The sequence below is a fragment of the Gambusia affinis genome, linkage group LG19, assembly GCF_019740435.1.
Source record: "Gambusia affinis linkage group LG19, SWU_Gaff_1.0, whole genome shotgun sequence".
NCBI lineage: Eukaryota > Metazoa > Chordata > Actinopteri > Cyprinodontiformes > Poeciliidae > Gambusia > Gambusia affinis.
In genome coordinates, this window is record NC_057886.1 from 14,824,793 (window position 1) to 14,847,022 (window position 22,230).

General features: G+C 38.1%; 1 protein-coding gene across 1 annotated transcript; it reads right to left on the reverse strand.

The window, feature by feature from the left end:
- Positions 1–5,059: 5,059 nt before the first annotated feature.
- hs3st3b1a (heparan sulfate (glucosamine) 3-O-sulfotransferase 3B1a) lies at positions 5,060–16,049 on the reverse strand. Its single transcript, XM_044100399.1, has 2 exons — positions 15,257–16,049; positions 5,060–6,837 (listed from the first exon to the last, which is right to left on the reverse strand). Exons 1-2 carry the CDS (start codon positions 15,748–15,750, stop codon positions 6,219–6,221), a joined length of 1,113 nt encoding a protein of 370 aa, XP_043956334.1. The 5' UTR covers positions 15,751–16,049; the 3' UTR covers positions 5,060–6,218.
- Between the last annotated feature and the right edge of the window lie 6,181 nt (positions 16,050–22,230).

A 22,230-nucleotide genomic window follows, 5' to 3' on the forward strand; every position in this document is an offset into this window, starting at 1 on the left:
GTGATGGTACTGCCTTGGAGTCAATGCTTCACAGAATCAATGGTAAATCAGCATCTGGAAGTTCAAAACATAACACATCTTGGTCATTCAAGAACAGATAGAAAGCTAATTTACTGACATATCAGCATGGAAAGGATTACAGAGTTCTTTCTATGACTTTGGGACTCCAGAAAACCACAGTCAGAGCCATTATCCACAAATGGAGGAAACATGAAACGGTGATAAACGTCCTCTTGAGTGGAGGTCCAACTAAGATTACTTCAAAGGCTTAGACTGATGATTCAAGTGAACTGAAATAAAAAAAGAGAGACTGAACTAAATCAAGTAATAAAACAGAACATGGCCTGAAGCAACACTGGCTCCAGTGAATCACTGTGGTAATTATTCAATAATACTAAAGAGACAGAGCAAGAATAATCAACAAAAATCCATGGGAGCCAAAAACGGCTCATAAGGATGAACTCAAATTTTTCAAAATATCTGGTGATCTTTCAGACTTTAGGAAACATTTTCTGTGGTCTGAGGAGGCAAGCACCACCTACAGGTAGTAACAAAAAAACAAAGATTCTTGAATAAAACATCCTACAGTCAAGCACGGCAGTGGTAGTATGATGGTACTTGTCTGTGCCACATGTCTCTATTCTTGGTTTTCATCTGTAGCATGGTATCCCATTTAATTTATATGCAGATGACTGTCAAATCTACTTCCCTTTAAAACATAATGGCACCACTCAGCCGGTCCTGGACTTTCTTGATGACAACAGGAAATGGATGGCACTTAATTTCCTCTCATTTTCTGAAAAAGACAAAAATGATTATCTTTAAATCTTGCACTCTTAGCAGTATAAAAAATCCTTAGGGAAAATCTGTCTTCTTGAATTTGAGGGGGGGGGACCTAAAATTTGACTGTCATGTCCATGGTCCATTCCTCTTTCTTTCAGATCAAACATTTAGCCCCTACTTTCTAGGCGCTACGTAAAAGTTCCTCACAGGGATGTACAAGACTTGTTTTATACCAACAGCAATTTTTTGATTTTATTTTCACATGTTGAACTTGTTTTATGATGGTTCATCAACACTTCCTATGTTCAACCAAAAAAGCAAAAACACATAAATCATAATTGATTTTAAAGAAAAATTGAAACCAATTTGTGAATTATTTGAAGTAAAGCATCAGCAGCACTAAGTTTTCTCAAAGTGTTTGTATGAGCAGAAGATAAATTGGCAACTGTGAAAGGATTAACTTGGGGATTACATGTCTGACTTTGCTTCAGTTATTGCTTTAATACCAGGAGCACTTCTTTAAAAATCCAGATAATTTCTAAATCAGATTAAATCACTGAAACGATTTCTGTGTGAAACATTTTGTAATGCTCGAAACTATTGTATTCCCCAATAAGTTTTTTTCCCCCTCCTTATTTAAAATCTATTCTTGAGGAAAAAAATTAACTTTTACTGCCTACCACTTTTCTTATGATGGTTCATAAACAATTCCTTACTAAAATATTTACACCTTTGCATTTTTTTTGTTACTTGCAGCACCACCATGCAAAAGGTGCAAAAGAAACTTTTAAAAGTTTGTTTAAATAGTTTTCCAATCTATACACAGTAATGTTTTTATTTCTTCGGCTCAGGCTTTACAAATAGTTTTACACTATCAGCAGAAGGATTCCCCATATCATCAGCTGGTTTCAGACACACAACAGGACGTGCAACAGACAGTAAATCTGGAAATCCTGCTAAGGGTCCTGCATATCTGCCCCCTCCCAAACTGTCATGGTCTGGATCTGGGATTATGGCTGTGACATTGGTGCATAAAGGGTGGAGGGTTACGCGCACCTCATTACAGAGAAAGCAGGATAAGACAGGAAAATCACGGACATGTCTGAGCTGGTTGAGGTCACATGTAGTGTGTAAAACCCCAATGTTGATTTTCTTTTTTTTTCTATGTCTCAATTGATTGTTATTCAGGAGAAGGAAAGGGAATGATTTGAAGCCATTAAAAGAGAAGTAGGAAACTCTGTTGATAAACACAGTCATTCCAATGTCATGCCATTGGGATTTGAAGAGGTCTGGTCAAATGATGAGTCCAAAGTGGTACCAGGCAGGCTGGCGACAGCAATAAGTGGTACTGGGAGACCACAATCAGAGCATTAATGACAAAACTGCTCGTATTGGTTCAATGGCACTCCTTTTTTCACAGCTCTCCTCGAGGAATTCTCTGGTTACAAGCAGATTTCAGTGGCAGTGATGCAATTTCGAGTCTCCGCCACATCAGTCTGTCCTTTCCAAAACATTGCTTCTTACATCGCCATGAAAGCATGAAATCAAAAGCTATCAGTGAGAAAAAAAATATAAATATATAAATATATTTGTCCCATCTGTTTGAAGTAATTTATAAAAATATAAAAAGATTAAAAGCCAAACTTTTTAAGAGTACATGCTATATAATTAGCATAAGGGTCAAATGAAAGAACAAAAGGTTTTACTCTTTGCACCAGACAACCAAATATTGCCCCCACAGACCACAAAAGAACATCGTTAGCTGAACATAAAACCAACATATGAATGCTTTGACAAACAAAACAGAAAAATATGCCTGTATTTTAAGAGCTTATTAGAATCAGAGCAGTTAGAAAGTGAAACACGACTACAGAGATCTGTTGAGCTTTTTAAGAATGTGTGTTTCATCGTAGTTTAAACAACAATTGCTCAATTTCAAGTTGTGTATGATGTTAGCTGCATGCTAAAATGTTTAGCCCTCCTTGTAATCCAGCAAAGTAAAATGAAAAATATGCCGTGTTATTTTAAGGTGATTGTACTCACAAAGATTTAGTCACGCCATGTGTTTTGAGAAAGTATATTCAGATTCAGCAGAGCATCCACAAGGTAGATCCTGCCCTACCCTAGCCAAGGTACAATAACAACATATCAGAATCTGACAGCAGTTAATACAGTAATTAGATTTCACCTTGCTAGCCCTGGGCGTCCAGAGCTTGTGTGCTTTGAACGAATCTGCATTTAGGAAAACATCTGTCTTGACGGTGGGTATTTGATCTCTTTTGTATTTGAAGTTACATAAGTCGATCCCACACAAAACCACAGGTTCTTTCAGAAGAAGGATTAGATTTGAAAGCTATGTCAGCACATACTGTCAACTCCACGTCTGCTGTCTCGGATTAATGCTTGTCCTTCTCACTGGATTAGGATTAAGGTTTTCACAATGGTTAATAAAAGATTAATGGACAGGGTAGGAGGCAAATTAATTCAACACATCTGAAACAAACCAAAGTGACAAACAGATTGTTTTTGTCTTTTTGATTAGATTAGTCCAATGACTTAAGATTTTAGAGTGATGGCTGTGTGTTGTTCTTGCCCTTTGTGAAATAGTACAGTATTAAACTTTTAGAGCTGAATTAAACCTTGAACATTGAATCTTAACTTGACAAAGAAAACAACATTTAGAAAACGGTGTTTCAACACTAACTTTAACCAGAAAAAATTTATTCTAGGTAGTGAGTTTTTTATTTTATTTTTTTGATAATTGTAGTGGAGTTAACTGTTCAATTGAGTAAACAGAACTATAAATGGATGGCTGGCTGGCCAACACCATGAAGTCCTAGAATCAGGACAGACACATTAGGGAAAAAGCTTTGGAAAAGTTCTAGGCTAAAATATAAACAATATCCCAAAGTTTGAATATCTCCACTATGCATTGGTCCATCATCAACCAATCAATTGATCAGTTACAAGCCTGCAAAGACATAAAGCCTCACCTGAACTGACAGCAATCACACTGAGGAAGCTTGTGAGATTCAGTTGGGATGACTTGTTAACATCTGTGCAGAAGTTCTCATTTTGGAGTGATCTATTTAGAGTACATAAATATGTACAAGATGCTCTGGTCAGAAGGGACCAAATGTTTTGGAGAGGCTGGATGCATATACCACCCTTCATTTGCACAAAATGTTAAAAACCTTGTATCACTTCGCTTCCACGCCATAATTATATAATTATATATAAGGCACTGCACATAATAACTCAAAAAGAAAAATTCTACTAAAATCCAAGAAAATAGTTTATTTTGTTGCCCCAAAATTCTGCACCGCTGTTCTTTGAACCAAGCACTCTGTTAAGTGTGAGACATTTTATATCCCTTCCCTTTTATTCAGAACCTCAGATTTCATTTCCGAACGAATAACTGCCAAGAAGATGTTTAAAGCCACTTAATTCTCCAGGCTGCCAGATGTGTATTTTTCTCGTCTTCCCAGCCTTCAAACATAAGGAGTCTCTGTTACAACAGCCTGAAGGGATGAATGCTAACACTGATTTCCCAGCTGGGAGCCTAGCAATTACAGCACACCTCCTCCATCCATTTAATTGCAAAGGGAGATACTTCCTGGGTGATCAGGCAGCCTGCCTGACACCAGGGAGACTGGTTTCATCACCTTTGGCAGTCTCAGGTAAATTAAGGTGTTTTGACTCGGAGTTAAATAAAGATCAACAGAGAAAGCTGATTCATATCTTCTTATAGCATCAGCTCTTCACGATGGAAAGCACTTGCTCAAAGCAAGCCTCAGAAAATGCAAGACTCCTTTATAAAAAAGTGTTGGAGTGTATTACAAGAAAAAAATAGTTGTGAGATCAAAGCAAAAACTATGTTTGTCAGCAGCTCCTTAGAGGTTATTGGTGTTAAAGGACATGGCTGACTGACACAATGTTATTGTGCAAAGTTAAGTGTCACCAAGAGGCATAAAGTGTTTTGTAACATCTCCTTGCTCTCCAGAAGGGAAACCTGACACTTCTATTGTTTGTTGGGGTCATGGCAACAACATCCTTCCAGTGGCAGCGGTGGGAGGCTGAAACAGCTAAAAAGTAGTTAAAAGCACTCTGCTAATTATCAGAATAATGTGCAAGATGGTAAATTAGACACAGCAGTCTGCTTTTCCCTGCAGGGATCCAGCAATGTAAACAGGTATTAGGAGGATAGCCCATTAGCAACACAGCAAATTTAACAAAGACCCCATTTTGAAACATCACACATAAAAACATGACAAAGTATACTGGCAAAAAAGATTTATTTTCTACTTCATAAAACCCACATGACTGCAGATTTGCATCAAGAGCTCATTTAAAACTGTTTGATTTCAGTGTTTGTGTTGTAAATCAGTCCATACAGCAAAAATAGTGCCTTTCCCACATGGCGGTTGATCGTGAATAGTGAATACTGGATGATGCCCAAAAAAGCTCAAAAAGGCATGTCAATTGAGGCTGAATAAAACTCAGCCATGAAACCAAAGTTAACAGAGAAACCTGAAAAGTAGCAGGGCATATATTAAATTCTGTCAGGTGTCACTGAAGATTACTCTAAGAGATGTTTGGTTTTTTTATGGGAACAGTGCATAATTAACACAGTGCAGTAAAAAAAAAAAAAAAAAAAAAAGCTGCACAGAGCAATCAATCCCAGCAGTTTCAGTACGGATCAATGCATGTAACTGAGCTGTATGGCTTTTCTCATAAAACAATCTTGTGTTTAGGCATTATGAAAACTGAGGAGCAATTTCATGAAAAATTGATAATACCCCTCATGGTGTTGTGCCTGGACTCCCGTTTGGATAAATATAATAAAATAATAAAGTAAAAAATAAAAAAAAAACTGCTGTCACATATAATTTTATATCAACTTGACTTTGGCTTACCAACCAAAAGCATTGTGCTACTGATAGACAGGTGTTATAATGAGACACACAAGATCAAGGAGATGCCATCAGTCAGGCCTAATTGACGTGATTAGGACCTATTACTGTATTGATCCACCTGGCGAGTTGCACAGGATCAGCTGAGGTCTATATCGACCCACCTAAGTGCACAGTCCTCTGAGGGTCAGGCTAATGTTAAGGGGATATTACCAGTTTGTTGGGGAGCTGAATCCTAATCTGATTAGGGTGAAACAAAAGGCAAAAGACTTTTCTGTTGAAAATACCTTAAAATACCTGTGCTTCTGGAAAACAAAAAACACCTCGTGGGACTTGAAGACATGAATAAACTGATCAGGCAGCTTTGTGACTTAATATCTTAACAATAAATTATTATAAAATAGACTTCTGAACTTTTTACACACAACTAAATACTGTACATACAATGTATCACAATATGTCCTGAATGATTATTTTATAAAAACGCAGACAAAGAACCAGCATTAGTCTGTCATATCTTGCTTAATCCCAACCAAAGTTGTGACCAGTCATCTTGTAAAACTTCCTATTGAAGGGTTTATAGAAATCCCTTAAAGTCCTCACAACCTGCGGGTCAATATTCGGATGGGTCCTGCCTTTGGTTTTTCCCAGGCAGTGTGGCTTGGTGTTCACCTCTGGTCTTTTAAGGCAAGGGAATCCTTTTGTTGGGTTAAAGTGGAAATACTTCTCCGTGACTACCCTCCGAAGTCTGAGGAAGTCCTGAACACGAGTCATCTCACCCGCCGGGTCAGTAATGAGACGCTCTCCACTAACAAACAGCAACTGCTCCATGGGGAAGAATTGGAGCCATCGTTCAAGGTGTCTGGCGTACATGCCGATCTGAACAGCGCTCCATGTGGTGTCAATCAGACCTGCTGACATGTTCTTAAAAGTGAGGCTCTCAAAGGAGGGGATGTCTGGCTTTTTGGAGCGGGTTTGGGTGTAGTCCGAGATGGCTCTGGTGACAGGGTTTCGTACAACAACGATCAGTTTGGTGTCTTTAGACATGGAGTAGATCCGAGACGGGACCTCCCTTGTGACAAAGTAGCTTGGGGTCTTCTCCATGGTCAACTGGTCCTCTGACGACTTGGGCATCAGTTCCCTGAAAAACGAAACAAAGAATGTCAAAGACCTATTATTTTCAACAAAACTCTACATGGGTCTTGATCAACACCATCAACTAATTCAAACAAAGTGCAAAACCAGACGAAGACAAGATTAGCATTGACACAGTCGCTTTGTGTCAGGCTTTAAAAATGCTGCCACACCAGAGCTATCATCATCAAGTCAATCATCATCAAGATGACAATTGCTGACGTCATTAGTAGCATTAACCGAGTGAATGTACATAAAGAGACAGAAAGTGCCAAGAAGAGAAGCAGTCCTGTCAGTCATAAGTGACTCCCTACGAACAGAATTTGAAGTTGCAGATGTGTTCGACCTCCACTTATCTCTTTTTATTTTTTCTACTTTAAGAGCTAAATTCTGTCTTAAAAGTTGATTATGAAAGACTCCCTAAATTTATTAAAACTGACATTAGCCCAACTAAGAAGAGGCAGCATGCTTTGAATGTCTTTTATGATAAACGTTTGCATTCCTTTGAAGAGAATGCAGAAAATAATTACGTCTATACTTAAAATTGCTAATCTTTGGTCAAAGACAGCTCATGTTAGTCATAGCTAAAGCCTGTTAACTGCAGCCCTGACAGGATAATGGCTAAAGTGACCCACAGGGGATTAGGACTAAATCTCACAAGCAAGAGTATTAAAGACTATTGGAGAGCCTCCCTCGCAAACTGGGTGGCTGGTTGGTTTCTAGAGAGAAGGAGAGAAGGATGGGTGGCCACTGTAATGAGAGTCAAAGCAGAAAGAAATTAGCTGTATAGTTGTACAAAGAATAAAACATGCTAGGTACAGGTGCCTTGTGGTGGAACGATAAGAGATGATCATTTAGCTTTTTCATTCCCCCAACCACAAAACTTACTTCCCGCAGGCCTTCATCACAGAATGGTGGCTCACGTTGATTCGACGGATGTCTTATGCTAAGTGCTGTGTGCAGAATTTTTAATGGAAAGTTTTGACTTCACAAGTATTGGCTCCCAACATATCTCATAGGCTTTAAAGCAGGCAAAAATATAAATTCTCATATATTGCAGTATTCCAAGATTGTGATTGTTAGTGCTTGATCTAAATGAAGCAACCGGAAAACTGAGGAGCCGTGTCATTAACTTGATTACCATAATTTCCAAACATCTGTTGGTAAGCACGCCCTGAGTTTCAATACTCCTCTCCAAACCCAGCAGCTTTTATCTAAAAACTTATGTGTAAGTGGTGGAAAAAGACAAAAAATTGTTTATGTGATTTTGTGGGTAAGAGAGAAAAACTGATTGATTATCTCGGTATTGCGTTTGTTATTATTTCCCCCTAAACTCAAAGGGATGATGACATGAAATCCACCTATTGCTTCATATGCACATGGTAAACTTGAGAGAATATGTAATTCCATTTTAAGTTGAATGCAAATATTAAAACTGACATATGATGGTGTGAAGGGATTTTGTTGTGATGTGGACATGCAGTCATGGATGTCATATCAACCTGAAGGTTTTAAAGATGCATTAAAATCGTCTCATTTTGAGAGTTTGTTTAGCAAACAATTAATCAGCTTCAATTATTTTATGCAATTTTATATTCATTGTGATTTGTCTCCTTGATGCACAAAGTCTAAGTTATATATACAGGCTGTAGCTCAAATATATACATGCACCTTCTACATGTCCATTAGTAGGTTGTCATCAAACATGGTCAGGTCTATGTTAGTCCACTTTAAGCTGTTACAAAACTGTTTTTATGTGTGATTTGGGTCAATACTTTGTGGTAACATTTAACAAAAGTCTCACTACTGGGAGCATGAGACTACCACCAGTTGGTACAATGTTTCTTGGACTAAAAGCTTCACCAATTACTTTATAAATATGGTCAGGCATTTTATTCTGATGATGCACATAAGACTGAAATTGTGTGTGGATAGATTACCATTATATGTAGACAATAGCTATGTTCCCTTCTCCGCCGAGCCTTGTAACCACTGTTTTTGTTGAAAACCCCGCAAGCTTAATCAAAGTAACAGGTACAAGTGACACACACAACTCTATCAGAACCATCTGCAATTATCCTCTCCCTCTCTTGGAAACATATGTCACTACAGGCCTTTTCTGAAGTCAAAGGGACGCTGAAACCTTGTAGTCAATGGCACAAACAAGTCATGTGAAGAGTACAACGAGTACTAATTTTGCTGCAAAACACGACAACATCTCTGACTGGGCAAGCTGGGATAACGATGTTTTGAGATCGGCAATGTGGAAATTGGACAAGAGTTGATCATTTTTGTTATATATGAGAACAAATCAGTTTTCCCAAATAAATCCACATGTCAATTTTTGCACTTTCAAGGCAGGGGAAGAGGAATTACTGTAAGCTTTGAATGTTTTTTACCAATGAAAAATCTTCTAGACTTGTTGCAAATTAAAATGAAGGCAACAAGAGGGTAGTGAAGGCTCTTGAAAAAGGTAGACAAAAGGACTGACAAAAACAGGAGAGAAATGAGAAACAGCATAAGTAAAGAAAAGATGTTTAGAAAAAGGTTTCTCATTAACACTGAAGCTAAGCTGTCATTCCAGACAATGCCTTTACTTTTACTTTTTCCTTCCTTCCTTTACACATAACCCTTTTCTTCATTTTGGCTCCCAGACATTCAGGTGTGTCCATTTATAAAAAGCTGCTGGAGAGATAATATGAGTGTTGTTTACATTCCCGTTTATCAGGAAGCAGGTTCAAAGGTAGGAATTTACGACGTCGGTGCATGCAGCTTTATGCTTTCGTCAGCTCGATGAAGCACTAATTACCTGAATAAGATCAAAACTGAAATAAGATCAAAACTAGCAGCCCTCTCCTTTTTGTGCTGGATTCATCTTAACTTACTCTAATTGACATCTGTGTTTCATCTTTTTTGAGACAAAGGGCAACACCATAAAACACTCCCCTATTATCTCCTGCTATTGCACGTCCTTATCCTACCCTGCTGCTCTGTGAAGGATCAGGCTACTGCTGGAATCATCTCTCTTCTTAAAGGCAAGATGAGAAGTGGTGGTATGCAGCCACTTGGAATAATCATACTATTTTACTGTGAGAAAATGCACAGACAGAAAGGGATTACGTCTTGAGGAGTACCATCCTCTGGACACTGCAGCCAGTCTTATCAGGTACTGAAAGGCATCTTCATCACACCTTACTGAAATGACCTTCTTACTGGCATTGAAGTGTTCCAGAACAGCAAAGATAGAGAAGTGTATTTTTTTTTCCAGCCTCTGCTGTTACTGCCAGAAGCTAAGGGCCATGTGGAAACAAAGACATAAAAAGCAGAAGAGGGAGAACAACGAGTACATAGGCCATCCTGTAAAAACAAATTAGAATCCTGGAATTTAATTACTTTTAAATATTGTTGTTGTTCTCAAAGAAAATTTTGATAATTACATGTTAAGTCATCACAAAGCTTAAAGCTTCAAATGTGCGCAAACCTAATGCAAGTTTTGTTCTGTAAACCAACACGTCCACCTCTGCTACTTTGGTACTGAGGTAGAGTGTAAAGAGAAACGTGGAAAGTTTTCCCATCCTGCTTTTACTGTATTTCTGCCTTTTGGTTAATTGTGCAGCATTCAGACTGAGGAAGAACAGGCATATTAATGCACTACTTTTGAAGTGGATTATATGAAGTCACATTCTAACTGAAATGTAATGACTGTGCTGAGATTAATGGCTTAAATTCAAAGTGCCACATCTCTAAATTTGTCTTTTGTATTCTCTCGTTCCAAAGAAGAATGTGTTTATTTTCTATGGCTAGTCAGAAGAGATAACAATAAACGCAAAAATCTTGAAATATGAAGCATTTCTTGCTTGATATGAACATCAATATTGGGATCCAAGGTAATAAAGAAATTGCTGTATTGCAATACATATCATATATGTCTGTTTATTGATTCCACCATCACCAATTAACTCTTTGAATAAAAAAAAAATCACTTCTTTTATCAAAAATTGCTATTTGATAAAGAATAGGATTTATCACAAATGGTTTATTATAAAGCCTCCATTTTCTAAAGCCTATAATTGATTAAATGAATTTAAAGTAAATGTAGCAATAATAAGGAGTAAGAAACCCAGCCATAAAAATCATTGTGAAATAATTACTAATTATTTATCAAGATCTGCCTCCCACATCTCAAGAAAAAATGTGTCAAAGTACATGCTCTTAATATGTTTACAGAAAAAGGGAGGCAGGTGAGGGGTGTGATTTTGACTCTTTAAATGATTCTTCTTCACCATTTTACCAGCCAATCGCTGGTCATCCCTGACTGATTGATTTTTGCATGACTATAAATGAGTAAACTATTTTATGCACACAGACTTTCAGAAAACATTTCTCTCATATATCCACAAAAATGTATACTACATGTGTATTTTTTTTGTCCAGTGCTTGTGTGGCTTTTTTTCTGATGCAGTAGGCAACTGTCCTAAATCCATATCAACTGGACTACACATTTCTTATGCTCTGGCAAAAATGTCAAGCTGATGTATTGTTAAGAAAAACAACAGTCTGCAAGTCTTTGTGACTGAAAACACAAAAGCACTAAAATGCTGCTTGAAGTATCACATTGAATCCTTTCAGATAGCATTGCTTGGTTCTACAATAGTCTGAAAATGCATCACGATTGAATGAAAGACTAGAGCAAAAAACATTTAGCTAAAATTTTAAAGATCTGTATTATACGTCATAGCTTTTCCAAAATGCCTCCTGTTGGAACTGTTACAGAGATGAATCTCAGTTTTTGCATGTGCATTTTCAACTTACGGAGTGGTTTGGAACCATTAAGTAATTCCCCGAGGATACATACAGGTCTGTGAAAGGATCAGCTCAGGGCAAAGCAAGGCTTCAAACAAGCACAACAGGGATGGCTTAAGCGAGCTGCTGCTTTCTCAAGATGCTCTGACTCTCTATGCAGGGAGGGGGACAGACAGATACTAGAGAACCATTTTCTCTGAAGACTCCACAAAGGCCTGACATGGAGAAATGAAGAACTCAAGGGGACATAATGGAGAAAGCTTGCTTTGTTTCAGTTTTTTTCCAGAGTGCAGCAATAAGTGCAGCAGTTTGACAAATTGCTTCAAGACAGAGCCCAAAAGGGTTGAAGCTGCAAAGTTCCAGTGACGTCTTTGAAATCAGAGGGAGAAGTGTTACTTTACCAGAAATGACAATTGAAGATGCACCAATAAGGCTCTTACAGATTTCCTGTTTTCTTAAAGGTCCAATTTTGACCAACGAAAAAGAGAAATTGTTCTGATTGATTTTGTTTTTAGTTTCTATGCATTTCGTGAATAGGGGAAAAATATATTTTTTTAGCCAATCAAGGGAAAACCTGACAGTTTCAATTGGTAACATCCAACAAGTGCATCTCTGCTGAAGACATAGATCACATATTTTATGAATGCTCCTAAAATATATCTAAAATTTGTTTGAACAGAAAAAACTGTTGATGCATTACTTTGAATCAGTTCATCTTAATCTTTTCAGCTAAAATGGTCAAGTAAGCAAAAAAAAAAACTCCTGAACTACAACTAACCTGCTTTTGGGAAGTCCAGCTCTTCAAACACTGTTTTCTGAAAGTCAACTTTGAGACTAAAAAGCTTTTGAGAATTTTTTTTTTTTTTTTTTTTTTTTTGGAGGGACAGTTTCCAATGACTGCTTCTTTCTGATGAACTCCTACTGGGCTTCGTCAAAGGACACTTTCACCCTTCTGAACACATTTGCATACAAAGTGAAGGCAGAGAAAACATGTTTCACACTAATTGTCTGCTCCTTTATTGTCAGGGTTAATGCAGTCCTCAGGGGTCCTCCAGCATCCCCTTTTCCTTGAGCACCATAGCGCAGCAGTAAGAAAAGGCTCTGTTTAAATTTACTGCCCTCTATCTGCCACTGGCCTGCACTAAGCTCCCCTGGGGCTCGGAGGAGGATTAGGCCATCTTCTTTTGACACCCTTAGTGAATTTGCAAGAAAGCTTCTCTTTGTTCTTTTTTTGGAGTCTCAAGAGGAAAAACATGATTACAGCAATCAAGTCACATCTACTGTATAAAGCCCAGAGGAGCCTGCTCTAAGACTTGGTTCACTAAATGAGTAGTTAATCTGTCCAAAAAAAGATACATAGGAGGAAGTTATCCCATCGATGAGAAAAGGAGGGGGCGCCAGAGGGAGCCGTTCCCACGGCTTTTGGAAGTTGAGTCCTCTGCTCCTGTGTTAGTAAGCGTGCACAATCGCCTATCTGCTTCTGTTTTTCTTCCAAAGGGTGAAAACATTTTAGAATGTGCATGGTGTCCTGCTGTGTGAGGGCCCATCCTCTGTGTGGGGCTCCAAGGAGGATGGACGTAGAGGGCCTCCAACAGCAGACACAATGCAATCCCACCATAGGAGCCGACAAGCCCACCCAACAGACAGCTCCTCTCCCCAAGAAATTCCTTATCATTAGTCTGGGGGGCAACAAAGTGAAACATGTCGGGGGACAAATCACTAGACATCTTTGTGGGGTTTCCATATTACTGATCAAAGGGGACATAGGACTTCAGGATGAGTGATAAGAGCTACAACAGATGAGGAAGAGGATCCTGTGCAGCATAGACAAAACTCTAAAATCGTTTGTGCTATTTGGCATCTACAAGTACACTCATTCTGCTATGACGGACAACAATAGTGTAGCTATAGTAATTATTTGCAGATAAAAAGTAGATGCTAAAAGTGATTGATTGCAAAAAAGTTACAAATATTTGAATTTTACACATGGCATCTACAAATGCCATGAATATGAAAACAACTGTTAGAAGATAGGTGTTTATACTATGGATGTTTCCAGTCTATTCTATGCCCAGAATAGACTATGCCCAGAATAGACTCCTTTTCTTCGCACAGGCGAAGAAAAGGAGTCACTTTTCACACACCGCAAATGTCCAAAACCGGAAATTCTTAAAGAAGCTTAAGCACAAAGTCCCTTGAACAATGTTTCACTTCCCCCATTGTAGCTGTATGGAGCCAGCTTTGAAACAGTGTCCAGATCCTTTGACACTGCCTTTTGATCCCTCAGCTCAGTCACCTGAGACAACTGTGTCTTTGATTATTTCTTAATAACAATGTGGCTGCTCTGGTGTAAGACCAGACCATTTCTGGGAACATTTTGTATACATGTTTCATCCACAATTTTCAGAAATATAATTATTTTCACTGATCTCTTTGCAACTACCAAAGGGTCTGCACACTGAAATGCAGCACAAGGACACCCGTTGCCATGACAAGGAATAAAAATGTTACATTGCACAGTGCGGAACATGCAAGCAACTGCAGATTCAAGAAAAATGTCCCTTGGATAAGAGATCTAGAGAAATTACTGAAGCTTCATCAATACCCTGTGACTTCTTGAATTAGATACACTCAAGAATGACATTGTACAACTTCTCTGATTCTTCTCCCAGGAAGTAACGCATCAAAAGCAAAGAGAAATTGACTTATAGCGACTGTAATGGTCTGTGATCATGTGATGACATTGAAGTATAAAGCTGAGTCAACAGCATAAAATGGCAAAACAAAATGATGCAGTGCAAAATTTTTGTAACCTTACTTTTAGATAGTGAATTAAAGTGGACCAATGGAGTCTTGAGGAACCCAAATGTGGTTTTTGTTCAGTCAGATTTGTAATTACCAAATGATACAATAACTAGGTTTCTTCTTTCCCCTTTTTTCTTACCATCTATTTGGAATTTTAGCCTGTAACTCTAACTGAATGTAGAAAAACAGAAGCTATTATTTTTCTTTTTTTGCTTGCATAACTGGATGGTTAGAAGTCAGTGCTAAATTAGACTAAAAGAGGCTAAAGATTTGAGGAAATGCAAATGCCTTGGTAATCAAGCAAGCAGCTGCAGGACATCCAAAATGCAGCTGTCAGGTTCCTGACCAATATAAGGTAGCATTTCACACTAGTCTTTAAATCACTGCACTGACTCCCTGTTTGTCTCAGAATAACAGAAAACTAGAAGCAAGGAGAGATAGACTATAATTTCTAAGTTCCTCACCACTGGTATCAACTGTCTTAAAGCATGGAAGTCCAAAAACATAATCGTTTTCTAGAGGTTATTCATGACGTTCCAAGATTGTCTTTTCAGTTTATTTTATGTCTTGATTTAATTAACCTATCTTTCTGATCACATGATGGTTGGATTTAGCTTTCTTTTAGTGGCCTGTTTATTCTAATTTTCTTTCCTTCTGCTTCTGTCTTCTTGAATAACGCTATACAAACAAACATCTCTTTATCTTAAAAGGTGTTCGAATATACCCGTGAAGTCACTGAAAACTTGGGTCTGTACTTTATTTAAATCTTGTGGCATAATAAGTTTACTGCTAATAATAATATTACTAGTAATATGTACCTGTACCACTCTAGTCCCTTGTCGTAGTTGCGGTCGAAGAAGTGCGGCTCCGCTCCCACCGCCCTGATGTCTGGATGCAGCCGCAGAAATTCTAGCAGCGCCCGGGTCCCTCCTTTCTTCACCCCGATGATAATAGCTTGGGGAAACTTTTTGCTCTCCGTCTCATTAAGAAAACCTGACATGGCGTTATCATCCACCGCCTTAGCTTCGCTTCTTACTTCGGTCCACTCGTCTCCCCGGCTGTCCAACTCATTCTCGTTATTCAGGAGGTCCCTGGATGCTCCCAGAGATGAGTCTCGATTGTCAGTCGCAGCGTCATTCTCGTTTCTCCTCACCGAGCTGTACGTCAGGTTTGGGACTGTAGAGCAGTAGCCAACGCAGCAATATATCATGTAGACCCAGAGGGACAACATGATGCAGAAAACAAACAGTTTATTCCTCACGTGGGATGATGGCACAACATGTAAGATGTGTAGAAATGGACTATATTCCATAGGAACTCCGTGGAAAAGTTAAACTCCAGCTTTAAGGCATCTTGATGTCGCAGCCCAACTCCTTTGACGCGGTAGAAATCATGCACGATAATTTGTCCAATCACAATTTATGCTCAAAATGGAAAGAAAAATCGGGAAAACGTGTGGTAGATGCGCCCTTTTCTTTAAACATGCCCCGAGAAGATACACGGGAGTTTTTTCCTTACTTTTTTCCCTTCTAAATATACAAAAACAAACATTCACCGGTTGAGCGGCACCCCGAGCGCAAAGTAGTTTATCTCTCATCACTTGTTCTCAATATATGAGCGCTCAACCGGAGAGGCACTAATAATCAGCTGCGTCAAATGTAAGAGAATGAGACGTAAAATCGTTTCCTGTGCGACCTAGCAAAGTAAAAGCACCCCAACATGAGATTTAACAATAAATTAAAAATCCTTCTTCGAAAAACATTGCCTTCCAACAGTTATCTGTTTCAGGGACTCGTTGAACTGTGACTTTAATGTTATAATTAAAGTAATTAATTAATAATAAAAAAAAAACTTTAATACAAATATTTTAAAAAATTGGCACCAAAATAATACTATAATAATAATGCTAGCACATAATGCTAAATAAATTTACTCAGCTTTTAGAGTTCGAATTTATGTGCAAAAGGGTAAATTATTAGTCTTATTTTATTTTGAAAGATGAATGTTAATTTTTACTTCTGCCTTTCTGTCTTTGCCTAATTATATCTGCTTGATGCAGAGACAAATGACAGGAGCTGCATAGTGAGTTTTGGATTTTAACATATAATGTTAAAATATACAGGATTACAAAGTTAATCTAAGTAAAGTAGGATTTCCATTTGTTGTTTTTTTCTTCTTCACTTTTTAAATAAAAATATTGAACTTAAACAGGACAGACTGTTGCTTCTGCTAAATCATCTTCAACTTTTTAATATTAGATGGGGTATGTAAAGTACAGCTGAAAGTATTGCTTATAGCACGATATTGATGATATAGTATTATTTAAAGCTAATTAGCAAAACTCTTAAACTATTATAAAATGTCAGGATTTCTCTGTCTTCATGGAGAGAGCTAAAGTTCATTTTCACCTTGTATACAGTTGCTACTTATAGGAAATAATACTATTTGTCTTATTTCATTTTTTTAAATTTGTGTTTAATTTTAAATGACCAATATTTTGTTTCACTTCACCTTTATGATGCATTTGAAAAACCATTAAAATATGTAGTAAACAAGTAAATTATAGACAATTTAAAACACTTCCAACAATGAATATTATCTCAAAGCCTATCACTGGCTATTGCTAATTAGATTATGCTTCTACAAAGACCTGAGATTAATTGGAATTTAATGATCTGATATCTGCTGAGAGCAACGTTACACAGTAAAAAGGTGCCACGCATCAGCTGTTTGGCAACGTCACGCAGCATAGTACGATTATTGTTTGACTGGGTCAGAGGGAACTGGGCATGACATTATCGGAGATTGCTCTTGTAATTTCCCCAAAGGTGGACACGCAGTTCAACAAAAACAAACATAATCAGCTGATTACCAGGTATCTACAAGGTTTATCATTTACCCATAGAGGCTGTGGACATGCAATTTACAGCAAGGTAGAGGATGTTCTCTTTGAATTTTCTTCAGATGACACCAGAAATGTTTGGCGGGTGCATTTATGTTAACACCTCCTTTTAGAGCAGGGTCAAAGGCCTTCGGTCCCTCTGCACCCCTGAGCTGGCAGAGGATTAGCAGGATTACCCCAAAGCTGCCATGTCACTCACAGTTCCACCAGAAACCACCCTGCTGCCTCCTTCTAAGTCTCTTATCACATCTATGTCAGACGTTGCTATATATGACATACTACTGTGTGTGTGTGTGTGTGTGTGTGTGGGGCGGGAGGGGGGATGTGGGCGTGTGTGTGTGTCTTTTGTAAGCCTAATAGTTGCTTTTAGGCAGTGCATGAACACAGATAACCTCCAAAGAGAAAAGCCTGCTTCTACAAATTTGTAAGACCGAGAACTTTTTAAAGGAACCTTTCTACCCTGCACACAAATTGTGTTTCCACCATAACATTTTCATTCCTGAAGTTGTATTATATGATCAAGTCCAAGGAATTACTTTACCCACTGATATTTTTTCAGTCAGCACAATCTTGGTTCTTAACTCTTTATTTCAAATTTGCCTCAAAATAAAAGAAAGAGATTAGAAAATGCAGCAAAATGACTCTAATTTAAATTTGTTTTAGTGAATGGAGATGTAATTTTATCACAATATATTAATGTTAATGCAAGTGTTTAATGCAAACTCAGATTAAAACACTTATCCCAGAGAGCTGACAAGATTTGCCACAATCTACTGTTTAATAGTTCTAATAGTGACGTCATTAACAGATAATGAAAAATATTTTATTGAAATGTGACTAAAACACACTGGTTCAAAAAATAATTATTTGGAACCAATAATTATTTTCCCTTTTTTTCAATACTGCTTTATACACAAGAAAAGAATTTTGCAATTTAATTGAATAAATACAGCATACATATTTTTAATTTATTATTTGATTTATTTATTTTGGTTCTCCTGTACATAAAAATGAGCCACTGAGTTGTTTTCAAAATCTGAATAGGATATGGACTCATCTTTCTGAAGGTTTCTTTCCTATTAAGATGAGACCCATTGAGCAATTTTGCAAAGATTTGTGATTAAAAAGAAAGCATTGCTTAAATGTTGTTATACACACAAACCCAAAAATGGTATTGTCATGACACTTACCAGAATGTTATTTGTAAAAAAACGACTGAAAATTATTGAGTATAACACATTTCTTCTTCTTTTTTAACTCATCACAGAAATTTCTCTGCTTGGTCACAAGGGCTGAGGAGAAGCCGACACTGGAGGAAGTGCTTGACTTTAACTGAGATTACACACACTGAACTCTTTCAACATGTAGCACCTGAGGAACCTAAACAGATGACATAAACAGCACTTAGCTCATACATAAAAGCCAGACATTCAAATAAAGGCCCTGGAGCTGGACACACTGATCCTGTCGTAGACGCTAGTGTGTGTTGTCTGCTGTACTATGTAACATGAACAAATAACCTCACCCTTTTGTGTTAGCCAATGCACAACTTGAATATTTTGATGCAACTTGCGTCAAAATATTCAGGAATGTTGGTGTGAACTGCTTGCACAAGGATGTTTACTCATTCCTGATCTTTCTTCTCCCCTTTTCTCGTCATTATGCATTCTACATTAAATTCTCAGCACTCCAGCAGTTGTGTGAATAAAAAGGAAGGCAGGTGGAAATGAAAGCCATCTGTGTTCCTGTGAGCTGCTGCGTGAGCAGTTAAGATATGCTGTAACTTCTGACTAGAACATATAGTCAAATATGCAAACAAGCATAAACAGTCCTGGCGCTGCCCTGCAGCAGAGGCCTCCAGATGTAGGAGATCAGAACCAGTTAAAGGGGGTAAAGAGGATGGGTGATCTCATCCTGTGCTCTGTCACAGAAAGACTAAACAAATGCAAACAACAGCAGGGACTGAGCCTTACACACGCAAAGCCTTGAACCTAATGACAGGGTTATTAGGTGAGCTGAGAGACAGATCAACGCTGTTCTGTCTGCATTAGCCTTCCATCAAGGTCTTGAGCTCCAGCTAAAGCCATTTAAGATGCCTATAAATGCTCCAGAGTCCTGCTGCAGACCATCTTATCTTCTCTCAAGGAATGAATGTTGCCTGAGCGGATTTCCTTACTTGATCCTTTAGAAAAAATCTTATCCCTCTGGATACTGACAAAGCCATTTGGCAGGTTAGAAAGCTCAAAGTGGCTTATTTTCTGGCTTTGCTAAGTCTTACACAATGTTTATGCTCTCAACTCTTACAGGTTACTGGAAGAAGCATCCATTTGGGAATGATGATTTGCATCCTGATCTGGCACAGTGTTGTTTGGCTTTAATGTGCTCTTCTGTACAAATGAAAACATGTGTTGCATAAAACTCAGATGTGGCTTGCTGGCGAACATGTACAAAACGACATATTTTTCTGTTGTTTGTTTTCCCCTGGTTTCTCACCAAATTAGCTTCATGAGTAGCTTGTGCATTCTTGATGTGTTTGTTTGAATCTCATTTTTTGCAGCATCCAGATGGTTCACAGGTTCACTCTCAAGGTTGGAGTGTCTGCTATGCTGCAACTTTATCACCCCATTTTCATGTCTATTTTAGGTTAAATTGGACACTTCTGCCTATGTAAAGTGAAAAAAAACAACAATGGCCTCTCTGAACAGTACTATGAGTCTAGCTGAAATGCTTTGAAGGGAGTTATTTACTCGCTGTCTATTTTAATTTTTTTTTTTTTTTCTGTTCTGTGTGTTCTTGCAAAAGTATCCATAACTCAGGAAATTTTCCATTTTTTTTTAATGTCGCCCATGAGAGTTTTATTGCTTTGCAGTAATTCCAACAAAATTAGTGAGTAATGGTGAAGTAGAAAGACAAGGATATATGGCTTTAACAGATTAACATTGTTTTTGTTCTACACATATAATGTGATGTAAATTCTTGTTGGATCACGTTTTACTCTGATTACAGTAACAAGTCCTTATATTTATGTCTGTAGAACATTTGTGAATTTCGGAACACCATCACCACAGCATGATGTCAAGACTGTGGTTAATATAAAGGATGTGTTCAAGCTGCAGCCAGTAACTTCCATAAAGAAAAAAAGGAGAATGTGTCTTTTACATATTTGCTAAAACTGTTACTGTGTCGTGAAGCAGATCTAGCTCCTCTATTGTCTCCCTGTGGTCCTGCTATCGTCTGCAGAAATAAACCACTCAGTCAGAAACAACCATTCAGAACCAGGAAGAGGGTTTAACCTTCTGACAGCCACAAAAATAACATGCAATAATTTTATTGTTATCTTTCATTATTGGGTTGCAGAAATACAATAAAGCCCAATATGCGGGAGGGTGTTAGAGAAATAATCATTTGATCTTTATCCTAAGCAGGTATTTATTTCACAGCAGAAAAACGCAGCAGATCAGCAGTATTCTGAGCTCAGGACTGAAAACAGGACTGTGGCCAAGAAAAATTTCCCACTGCAGCATGTCTGGGTGGAGGACCTTAAAAAGATGCATCTTTCTGCACATTCCCACCGTTTCTCCTTCCTGGTGCTTTTGTTTCAACATTCTTCTCATGCTTCATCCTTCATTCCTCTTTTCCCATCTGTCCAGATTAGAAGACCTTGAGAAAACTTGGTCAAACGCCGCTGTATCTAAAGTTTCTTCATGCGTAGCGCCCAGTTGAAAATCTCAAGGTGCTGAGCAGCAGCCACTGTCCAACTCCATGCTGCTCATAGCCGTTAATGGGAACCTTGGCAGCTGTCAGACTGGAACAGGGTCCCTCTCATCTGGGCTAAAGTGAGAAGACTGCATGTTCCCAGAGCCTCAGGGGTCCTGCGTCACCAAAGAAGATTCTGACAAGGTCAATCAGGGGAAGTCCGAGGGAATGTGATCATTATATCTAGTTGTGACTTTATAACTGGGATGTGTCAAAAAAAGGGCATGAAGCCAAAAATATGAAATATCCACAACCACAGGAGAATACAGTTAAAACCCTATATTTACACACACTCTATAAGAAGACTTCTGTTTCACTATCTGACATTGAATCAGATTAAATGTATCTAATTTTAGGTGAGTTAGCTGAAGCCAGAATATTAATAAAAGTCAGAAACATGAAATGTTCAATTTGATTTATTTTCTAAAAGTTAGAGAAAAACGTGTTTTTTTACACAGTCTATAAATATCTAGTTAAGCTGTTCAGTATGTCAGAGTGAATGTAATGCAATAGTTAGGCGTATAAGTGTCAAATGTATCTGAATAATTGCACCAGTGTAGCCTTAGTCAACAGTCTTTGCAATCTCAGAGTTGCAAAAGCAATTATCTCAAAACTCGGTATGCATGCAATCACAGACTTCAAGACATTTCTAAGTTGTCCACTTAAATAAATCAGAAATTACTTCCGGGACATGAAACAGATTCTTGAATAGCGCTGATAACAAAAGTACAAATAGAATCTACATTTAATTCCGTTTCAGTCACTATAGTCGGCTATCAACAGATAGCCCGCGCAGCTGAAACGAAGCAAAGCTGGTTTGTGGGCAAGTCGTCAACCCCCTGAGGAGGAAACAAGACAAACACGATAAGAGGCTGTCTGTAAAATTACAGACTTCAGGCAGCTCTTAATGGAGTTCAGCTCAGGGTTGAGAAAAATAAGGTCAGTCCATCACTTAAGCTTTTCCACAGAGGGTGATGCCTCCTGCATTCCTGCACAGGAAAATAGGCTGATTATTAGTCTTAGTGTTTGCAAAAACAAATCCATAAAAGATCAGTTCATCTTTGCTGGAATTTATGTCCAGAAAAACATTAGTTTTCATTGTGATACACTACGGCAGACTCAGCAAAGCATGGG

Coding starts and splice junctions, on each gene's coding strand:
- hs3st3b1a (XM_044100399.1), bottom strand. CDS start 15,750: ATGGAATATAGTCCATTTCTACACATCTTACATGTTGTGCCATCATCC. Junction 6,838..15,256: donor AAGGGACTAGAGTGGTACAG/GTACATATTACT, acceptor TTCGTTTTTCAG/GGAACTGATGCCCAAGTCGT.